Source organism: Chenopodium album, chromosome 16 (assembly GCF_948465745.1).
Source record: "Chenopodium album chromosome 16, dcCheAlbu1.1, whole genome shotgun sequence".
Classification (NCBI taxonomy): domain Eukaryota; kingdom Viridiplantae; phylum Streptophyta; class Magnoliopsida; order Caryophyllales; family Amaranthaceae; genus Chenopodium; species Chenopodium album.
The window spans coordinates 9,662,933-9,674,037 of NC_137849.1; the positions used below are offsets into that span (position 1 = coordinate 9,662,933).

Genomic DNA, 11,105 nt, shown 5'->3' on the forward strand with positions numbered 1-11,105 from the left:
AAAAAAAAAAAAAAAAAAAAAAAAAAAAAAAAAAAAAAAAAAAAAAAAAATCACCATCAACCTTCCAATTTATCCATGGTCTCCCAATTTACAATTTATAATATACTGATTTTGTTCATCTTCACCATCAACATGTAACTTCCAACTCATACACGTCACCAACCTTCCTTAACATAAGATGCACCTCTATAATCATTCAATAGCAATTTAGGGGGCGTTTGGTTCAAACAATGGTATGAGTTTGGAATGAAAAATGAAACCTGGGTGGTATGGGGTTGGAAATTCATACTTGATTTCATATATTTGGTTTTTATCTAAAAATGATAGTTTTCTTTTAATTTTAAACCCCCCCCCCCCCCCCCCCCCCTTGGGTTTCAAAGACTCATACCTTGGGGGTTTGAGGTATGAGTTTAAAAAATGAAATATCTAGAAACAAACACAAGGTCTGGGTTTTAGTCATTATAAACTCATACCTTATACCTAATACGCTTGAACCAAACACCCCCTTAATTTTATACAAGTATGAGAACTACCCAAAATTCATTTACAATAAAAGTTGGGATTAAGCTAATTTTAATCACCAATTCAATACTAAATTCACCTTGAAAAATGTCCACAATTAAAACCCATTTATAAGCCCAAAAGCCAAGCCCTACCTTTTGGTTTGGATCAAGTATTAGTTTATGCTAGATTAAAAGAATAATAGGGTAGGATATTAGATTAAAAATTAGAATATAATTCAATTCCATTTGCATGCCAAACAGTGATAGAATTTGAACTTGTCTAAACTAACATTTTCGGTCATCCGCAGAGGAGACATTCCATCACAAATAACCCCAAAATCCTACAAAGTACAGATATGATACAATAGCTGTGCAGGATATACATTCTTGAAGAAGTGTAGCGGGTAGGCTTTCTAAGGAGGCCTCTGTTGTACTGGCCTGCTCAAAGGATCTCCTTCAACAAAGCAGGAAATCACGGGACAGTGGGCTCTAAAACTATGACGGAGATCAAATGCTCTTAATACAACTAAAGTTTTCATTACAACCATTACTCCACCCATTGCTCAAATAGAAAGCACACGACTGAATAACCCTTGCACACAAGACATTACACATCAAATCACTTCCAAACTGTTATAATTGGAGGCCACGAGAACCTCTTGTAGCTTGTACTGTCTTACTCAGTAGCTTCACCAAAAATGTCCCCTTCCTGCTGCTCCACTTCTCGACTCTTTGTGCTATTTATAGCTATATCATTAAAGCTCAGATCATTTCTCCAAGGAGGCGGAGTCACACAATCAGACTCCCCTGTTGAACTTTGAGAAGGATTCCTGGCAGGTGTTGAGGGAAGGGAATTGGAAGAAGAGCGACCCGTCCTCAGCTTTTGCAGGGTGGCAAATGACTCCCTCATTGCTGACATAGCTTCAAAAAACCGAGTGCATGATGCTAGAGCAACAGGTATTGGACGCAGCATATCCTACATTAAAGATCAGGAAGGGAACAGTAAGGACAAGGAGGTAGATAATGAAACAAACATTAAAGGCTTGCACTTATTGCATGACAATAAAATCAGAAACTGATAGCAACCAGTCCCCAACAATGATACATTATCCTTCCTATCAAAGAATCTCAACATTAAGGCTTGCACTTAATGCATGACAAGATAAAATCAGAAACTGAGCAACCAGTACACAATAGGCCAATAATGAAACATTTATCATTTCTATCAAAGAATATATGCCTCAAATCAATCTGTCTTGCTACCTCTTAGATAGCAGCAAATCAGCAAGCAATATTTGCCTACAAAAAGCATCCACAAATTTTAAATTACTTCACTGGGCAAGGAACACACTTTAGTAATCTGGTTACATGGCAAGAGTGACTAGATGCAAAGTTTCAAAGACTACATTAAATTTACTTTCTAGAACTTGTTTACTTATGAACCCCAACTTTGACATGCTAAAAGAGGTAGAGGTATACAGGATATCAGGTCAAGCACAATGGATTTGGGAGCATCAAACACGTGATCTTTGAAAATTTTCCAACTATCAATATCACCAGACTATTTTTCAATCAAATTTTCAGCAACTTTAAAGCAAACATGTTTAAGGCCTATTTGATAAATAATATAAAAAAAAAAAAAAAAATGTATATTTATCACTTTCTACAAATTTGCAGATAATTGTGCCATATCAGAACTCAGGATAGATCATCATTGTGATAATCAACCAAATTTGACATGTTTAATCATGTCAAATGAAAGACTAAAATTTTACAAAGCCTACTAAAGAACCTGCTGATTTTTATTCCATCTTAGCTACTTTTCTCTCAGGTCCATCTATACTATCATATGAAATAGCATTATCCAACTTCTATAAAGACTTTTTGCACATATATTTAGCTGATTCACTTCTCCCACAACGGCAGATATATGAAATTAAAATATATGTAATTACAGTCTTCAAGCAGCTACGTTTTTCAGCCACGTTAACAAGTTTCAAAAAATGAAGCCCTCCCCATCGCTCAGAAGATGGAAAAGGTCCATTGATGTGCTTGCCGTTGTGAAAGGAGAATGTTTAGGTTAACATCTCTCTTCACTTTTTTCATAAAAACCAAAGCTTTACAAAGAAAAAAAAAATGAGCCCTTACAAAGCCGGAAAGCATCAGATTCTCTATGAAATGAAGAAAATACTAGTACATGACAGTACAAAACAAAAATGTCATCACCCATATTATTCCAACTAAAATTAAGAAAAATTTCAGGAACATACGGCCCAAACTGAAGGTGGTTCCTTAAAGTTTTGGCTCCACTGAAAATCTGCAACCGATGCTGACAACGCACCATAATCACTAGCCGCTTTCATTAGTAATTCCGAGAATTGCTTCTATAAACATCAAGCCAAGAAAAAGAACAGCGCATTAACCCAATAAAGCCCAGTATCCACAAAATACAAACCAAGCATATAAATTGCTCAGGTACAAAAATAAAAGGCCAAATCATATATGGGAACATACCAAGGGAAACACTCATCTGTAGAATTTATTCTATAAAAAAATCCCAAGGAAAAGTTTTAGTTTTTTTAAACTGTTGAAATAAATATATTCAAACTTGAACAAGTTACACCGAGCTAATAAAACGAGTTATACTCGCACTAGAGACAAGTGTTAACGAACATTAATGAGAAAAATGAAGGTGTCCAAGCTTGGCCCATACACTTAACGAGCCTAGAAGTTTTGTTCAGCATTATTCAGTAATAAACGAATTTTTAAGCGAGCTTGTTTGTGAGTTGTATGCAAATATTAGCTTATTTACATCCCTGGATTTTCGAATATCATGACAAGAAATGCAGTAACTCAAGAACCAAAAAGCAAAGTGATAGCAATTCAAAGTTTAAAGCAGAAATGCAGTAACTCAAGAGCCACACATGGAGAATTCCTACTAACACAACCACTAAAGCAGAATTATATAACGTTCAGGCATATTCTTCCAGCAGGTAATGTACTGTCTTAGAAAACTTGCTAATTACAAACCTGGAATTCTGCTTCAACGGGAATGCAATCCAATGAATAAGGCTGTTGAAGACGGGCAATAATACGATCCTGAAAAATTATGATAAAATGAAAGAAAAATTCAAACTCTAGGTAACACAAACAAATAATTCAACCATAGCTCTCATGTGCCTAACAACTTCAATGCATGTTTTGATCCAACAGACTCTCCACAACCACAGGCAGGACAATATAACCCAAGTGTCAAAGTTAATGGAGAAAAAAGCTTAATAAAGATATCACAACAATAGCCCACGTGTAGCTGTGTATGCCACTAAACTAGAGTGGGAAGCCATTATTTCTGTTAAAAAGTGAGCTAGGTGCCAACAGTATGCAGAGTGGAAACCATCAGATGGCCATCACCCTGTCTTCCTGAGTAAAGTGACCCTGACAGAGCAATTGTAAAGAAGCTGATTTATATAACAGAGTAAAAGGGGCACATAATAGCTCTGGTGGGTTAATAAGTCATATTTCTTTAGGCACATACACAAATCAATTGCCAGCAATTTCACAGTTTCTCAGATTGTAATTGTGATTTTTTATTACGCACGCCTGCTACAGTAGATGGGCAGTCAGAATTTTTCTTGGAAGTCTTTGAATTTATGCATGACACTAGCCCAAGCTGCCTAGCTCATGTTGGAGAAGATTATCAATCTTGAGTTAACTGCAGGATTGTATTATCATAATATTACATAATCTAATTGATCAGGGACACCTTTATCTTGAAACATCATATACTCATGCCCATATGGGTTTTCAAGGAATAAGCAATGCACAAATGATGTATACGGAGTATATAGCTGTCATCTTTACTAAATGTAAATGCAGCTCAGTCTAACAGCTTTGAGAGAGTTGAATAAATGCAATAACGTACAAAGACACTTCTAAATCCCCCCACAAAAAAAAAAAAAAAATAAATAAATAAATAAAATAAAAAGAGGTTGCACTCTTTGAAATGCTAAATTTTGGATAACACATATCCTTATTAATTCTATTTCATAACCGTGGATTTCAACATACATGACCTATCATAAAGCCCTTAATCCTCAGTCAATAAGAAGCTACTTCATTCCAAATTAATTGACATGTTTCTTTTATCATGTTTGTCAAATGCATATATCAACCATATATATTGGTAATTATCAGTAAGTTAGAATTATTAAAAGTTGATATTTTAGAAGTACACAGAGAAAAGAATTTAACAAGATCCACGTGACTTTTTTCTTATCTATAAATCACAAATGCTCGTCAAAGTACAGTTTGCAAATACTGAATAGTATCAAAATTCAGCATGTCAACTGAAATGGAGGATATAAAAGAAAAGATGGCAACAAATAGATAAAAAAAACTTTACTCTAGAACTTGATAGAGCACGTAAGAAGACAATTATCTCATGATATCTCAATTTGGAAGATATGTCATGTAGTAACTATCTACATGTTCATGAATGTTAACAAGTTCCATTCGCGAAGAGGAGAAACACACCTTCTACGTTTTCTTTTTGGCAATTAATTCGAAAATGTCACAATCATGAGAAAATACAAAAAAAGTTTACGCAAAAAGCCTCAAAAACATTAAAGTTCATAATATATCCAGGACATCAGCATTCAATATACCCCTGCTTTCTATGAAAGGTTGGGGAGAGAACTCTTCATATGCCAGATATGGAAAAGACAAACCAAATTAATACCGTCTTAACAAAGATGGCATTAATTTTAACATTGATTAAATCAAAAATTAGTAGACAAAGCTAGCAAAATCAAACCATCTACTGCCAAGGACTGCAGTACCGCTGCACTGCTGCAGCAACTCTGAATAATTTTAACATTGCCACAGCATTAACTATTGTAAAGAGCAATTAATATCGATTTTATGTCACTTTCATCATATTTTTAAGATCAAATTCCAATGTTGAAAAAATGATACAAAATAAAAAAGAGAGAACAGAAATCATAAACAACATGAAAAAGAGCATGTCAACAATGGAGTTCAACTGGCAAAGACAAAAAATGGTGAACAATTTTCTAACAAAAATTGTGAGTGGAAATTAGAAGTGGAATATGCTCTAGATCCAGATATGTTTGAAGAAATCTAGAATTAAAAAATTGGGACCCAACATCAACGTGTATATAATGGATTGGGTTTAGGACGCTATTTTTGAGTATCCGGATCCGAACTGTGGATCAGTTTTTAATGTCTTTGTATTTTATGATACAACTTTATAAATTTATACTCCCCCTTTTTTTTTTTTTTTTTTTTTTTTTTTTTTTTTTTTTAATAACTGCGCCATTGGAGTTTCACGCTTGCCAATGCAAAATTCTTAAACATTAATATCTTTAATTTTGTTTAGTATAATTATAGATATTTGATATTTGAAAAGTACAAATCAACACAAATACAATAAAATACCACACAACTATATTTTTTTCTTATGTATAAACACAACAAATAAGAGGGATGTGCGAATAGTGCAAAAGTCCAAATGGTGCAAATAAAAAAGTGAAGGAGGTATATTATTTGATTTGACTTTGATAGTAATAATGATACTAATACTTTTAGGGGCCGTTTGGTTGGGGGTATTCATCAAAGCGAATGGGAATCAATTGCCCTCATTCCCTTTGTTGTCGTTTGTTAGGTCTTTTTTCCCATTCCCTTTACCCTCTTCATTCCCCAAAATCCCTCTAAGTTGATTCCCCACTCCCCTAGGTATTTCCATTCCCATTCCTTACCAACCACCACACCACCACCCTCCTCCCTACCCCCACCACCGAAAACCAGCCACTGCACCACCGTCCCTTCCCCACCTTTCGCCGCCCCTCCCCCAACCCTCACCGCCCCCGAAACCTTCCCGCACCCCTGCTAAAACCTAAAAAAACCCTCTTTTCTCCCCGTAAAACACCCAGGCGAACACCCTAGGCACAAGATTCCCCACCACCGAACCAAGATTCCCCACCACCCTCGTCGCCAAACTGCAACCTCCCCTTCATACGGCCGCGATTGCAACGGCTGTCCTTGTCAATTGTGGGTAGGGAGAGGGGCGGCGATGGGTTGCGGTGGGGTGAGGGGGTGGTTGGGATATTCACAATGGCCGGAGAAAAAGGGAAAGGAGAAGTGAATTGGTAGTTTTTGTGGTGGTTGTATGGTGGTTTTGTGGTAGTTGTGATTTTATTGTTGTATAAAACAAACAACATTGCAAAACAAAGGGAATTACATTCTATTCTTTTCCATTCCCTTTGTTTAAGTCGTTCTCTTTCCCTTTGATGAACCAAACGACCCCTTAATGTTTCTCATGGACTATTAAAATTTATATACTTTGTTCTTTTAAAATTTATCCCCTCCCATTTCATAATAAGTAACACAATTATTTCTTTTGGCTGTTTTAAAAATAATTGACACATTTCCTTATTTGGATATGACATGACATACTAACATTGAAATGTTTTTACCTTACTCACCACAGCCCACTTACTTTCATCACACTCACATGTCTCTATTTTCTTTATTATGAGCCTAAAAGTGTCTATTATTTCAAAACAAAGGGGAGTAACTTTTGTGAATTAAAAACTTTATTTTGCTCTCATTTTCCATTTCGGAAATTTGATAGCTTAAGCATGTAAGATGATGGGCAGAACTAATAATATTTTTCTATTGGCTAAAGAAAATAAAATAAAAAATCTTAAAATAAATCAATTTAATAAAAGCGAAAAAGTTACATGTGGATACGAATCTAGATCTAGATTAAAATCTGAAAATTTGGGTTTTGCAGATCAGAATCCACGTATAGAAAGTCCAAATACGGCGCGTTTTCTTCCCTAGATGCCAAAGTCTCCATCCCTCTTTAGCTAAAGCATCAAAAAGTTAACAATAACATGACAAAACCAGTGGATGATTCACTACTCCCTATGTTACCAAATGTTGATAAATTTTGTTAGCACGGTTCAAGAAGGGTATAGCATCATTTTTAGAAAGAAAAAAAAAGCAAATTTTTCTAGGACAAGAATTATAGCTTATTCATTAATTAGCCATGTCAAATTATTAATTGCCTCTCCAACTCCTACAATCAGCAAATTTTAGCAATTGAAAACTTAATAAATCATTCATTTCTAGAGTGACAAGTACACTATAGTCTATAGAGTTATGGTTGAACCTGTAAAACAGAAAAGGCCACTTTTACAAACCAAAATTCACAGTGGTCCATACTCCATAGCATATTCAGCTAATAATATTTATTTGAATAATGTATAGCATGGATAATCCAGAAAAAAGTGATACCTTATTTTGAATCACATCTTTCAATATAGTAGTGATTCTAGCTAAAGTCTCTATCTTCTTTTCCATCTCGGTCACATGTGTTAAATATGCCACATTCTTGTCATCCTACAAAGGAAACATGAATTGTTCAGTTGACTGTAAATGGTCAGAACAAACAATAACAAACACATTACTGCCACAAGCATACAAGATTTAATGGCCCCAAAACATAAAACTGGATAAACAGACGTACACTATTATTCGAAATTAAAAAGCAATGTTCAGCCATAAAGGACCTTCTACACATTCATTCTTTGGTCATAGAATATAAATATCCAATAAATACAATGAAGAACCTATATCTAATAGTCGGCACTTGGCAGTAACCCTTTGAGCCATGATGCCTTTTCCATATAAGGAATGCTGAATTGAAAATTATATCCATCACACCTTTAACTATATTATGTGGTTACATCATGAGGGAGCACTCATCATTTACAATATTTGGGACTGGTTATAATGAGATGGTTGTATGGGAACACCTTGATGAATAGAATTAGGTATGTAGATATAACCAAGATGTGGGAAGGAAAATGCACTCAGAAATTTGTTGAGATAATTCCTTGTCTTGGCAGTGATCCACAGCCACTCAAATGATGTGGAAGTTGTATAACATTAGTGGGTATTTATATTAAACATGTCTTTCTAATTTTATCTTCACCTATTTTTCTTCATTCTTCTTCTGCATCAACCATCTTTTTCTTATTTCCATACTTTTCCTATATTCCCTTATTAATATCTCTTTTAACTCAACCCACTCTAACCTCTCTGAACCATCAAATGATGTTGAAGTTTGAAATTTGCCAAAATCGTTGAAAATTTCCCTGGCTATTTAGATTCCTGAATCCCCAAAAAAAAAACAAATTCATTTTCATTTGCTCACACAATACTAGTACAATTAAAATGATGGGTAATTTATATGCATTCCCACTTGTATAATCACTTTTATAATCCACTCAGTGTTTCAGTCCAACCTGTAATTTGTGGAGCACGATATTAAACCAAATCTTCTGCACAAATCACTTAATGTATGTTTGATATGTGGATTGGAGGTGAACACTATTGACCCTCTGTAATGGGTATTCAATGTATAATCCTTACATATGAGTAGAAACCTGTAATTTGTGTAGCGCGATATTTTACCAAGTAATCTTGTGCATGAATCACTTACAAGGTGAAGACCAAGTAGGAAAAAATTAAACGGAATTAGTTTCACCATTAAGCATACATAAACTAGAAAGCACTATTTCATTTTGGTGGAAAACTAAAACCATGGAAATACAACAAGTAACACGCACACACACATCATGCAACCATTGATGAGGCTACCATCCACAATAATCAGTAAAAAGATTATAAAAATCAATGGATAAACTCTAACCTTTCTGCCTCGTAATTCTACTTCTAAATCTGCAATTTTCCTCTGAACTGCTGTAAGGTCTCTTAAAACCCTTACCAGATCATCACTCTTCTCCCCAGTGGCAGATGGATTTTGGAGAGCTTCCTATAAAAAAGAAAAGGCAGGGACAAAACTGAGTTGACGCATATATACAGCTGTACAATGAGTTATTTCAATATGGGCACTGAAATTATGTAAAACATAAACAAAAAGGCAACAATTCAAAGGAACGGAAGTAGCATTAAGGAAATAATAGAAAAAGGCACACTACACGTCTCATAAAATATCATTCCGTAAACAAAGTCAGCAACTTGAAATCGGGATGATGGTAGACCTCAGCAAAGCTTCTTGTGCCCCCTCCACAGGCCCATTCCTCTATAAAATGAGATATGTTTCCCTAAAGCCTTTCTTCTTATCTACCAAATTTCATGAATGAAGTATGAGTCTCAAATAACCCCTGAATTGATAGATCATAGTCTCATACGCTTTGCACAAATCAATCTTCATGAGAACCTAAGAGAGATAGCTATACTATTCTGAAAAAAAAGCCTTCTGAATTCAAGAACAATCCCTGGAAGATCATTTTGCAGTCTCATACATAACGTTGAAAACATATAAAGAAAGAATAGATTACGCTCACTTCTCCCATCACTCAAACTAACATCTCTTCCCAACTCCTTCTCTAATACATTTTGAAAACTCACAGCCATACTAACATGACTATATTCATATGTATTCATTGAGTTTCCAACCTTCCACTCTAATTTAACTATGAGCAATCAATCAATCGAAGCCTTAATCCCATAAGTGGGGTAGGCTACGTGAACCAAAAGTGATTATTCCGTATAATCAAAATCAATCCAGATAGAAAAAAGTAGCATAATTTTAAGAAAATTGAGTAATAATAGTGAAAAGAAAGGGCAACCTGTGGAGGAGTAGAGACATTGAAACCAAGATCGGAAGCAATGGAGAGAGCATCTGACATGCCACCAACTCGCCTCAACGGTTTCTTCCCAACCCATGAAGTGTCGCTTCCGGTAGACATTTTAGCTTTTACACTTGATCACCCAATCCAGCAAACCCAAGATGTTTGATTCAAGGGTTGAATCCTAACATTAAAGGGTTGTGCAATACATTAGCAACCAAATTCGATTCGAAAAATCACATAATTTTAGGATTCAATAATCAAATTAGGCTCATAATTTTGGTTATCTTATAATTCAGAACCAATAGTTGAGATTTTTGAACCCTACACTTAATGCATTGACAATTAAATTTGATTGTGAAATTGATATGATGATAACAAAAACCAAACAACTTACCTCAGAAGCTGCTGAACATCAACTGCACTTCAATGGAGAACGTTGATTCCGCTTCAATGGAGAACGTTGAGTGCGCTTCAATGGAGAATGTTGAGTGCGATTAAATCAAAGATAAACCCTAGATTGTGAAATTGATATGATGATAACAAAAACAAACCATTTTACCTCAGAAGCTGCTTTTCAATGGAGGATACAAGTATTAGATTAAACGGAGAACGTGAACTGCGCTTCAATGGAGACCGTTGAGAGAGAGGGGTAGGATTGGAGTAGCGCGGCTCAGCCCAGAAATTTGCTGTGGTTAATTTGCCCAGCAAAGGGGTAAAATGGTAAATGCGCATGGCTTCAAACTTATGTTGTATTCGAAGTAAGAAATACTCCTTCCGTTTTTAAATACTTGCTAATTGCTAGCACATATGTCGATGTTAATCTTTTATCAATAATATCTTTAATTATCAATAATGCTAAAATAGTAAAAAAAAAAAAAAAAAAACAAATTTATTCTTTATATAAGTCGATTTAAAA

General features: G+C 35.0%; 1 protein-coding gene across 1 annotated transcript; it reads right to left on the reverse strand.

Moving 5' to 3' along the window:
• Positions 1-715: 715 nt before the first annotated feature.
• Positions 716-10,901, reverse strand: LOC145584867 (AUGMIN subunit 2-like). The gene is made up of 8 exons (XM_081641654.1): positions 10,749-10,901; positions 10,584-10,658; positions 10,187-10,370; positions 9,244-9,366; positions 7,824-7,928; positions 3,534-3,602; positions 2,774-2,887; positions 716-1,479 (listed from the first exon to the last, which is right to left on the reverse strand). The coding sequence occupies exons 3-8, from the start codon at positions 10,304-10,306 to the stop codon at positions 1,180-1,182; spliced, it is 831 nt and encodes a 276-aa protein (XP_081497780.1). The 5' UTR covers positions 10,307-10,370; positions 10,584-10,658; positions 10,749-10,901; the 3' UTR covers positions 716-1,179.
• Between the last annotated feature and the right edge of the window lie 204 nt (positions 10,902-11,105).

Coding starts and splice junctions, on each gene's coding strand:
- LOC145584867 (XM_081641654.1), bottom strand. CDS start 10,306: ATGTCTACCGGAAGCGACACTTCATGGGTTGGGAAGAAACCGTTGAGG. Junction 7,929..9,243: donor TAGAATTACGAGGCAGAAAG/GTTAGAGTTTAT, acceptor TTTCCTTTGTAG/GATGACAAGAATGTGGCATA. Junction 2,888..3,533: donor CCGTTGAAGCAGAATTCCAG/GTTTGTAATTAG, acceptor TGATGTTTATAG/AAGCAATTCTCGGAATTACT.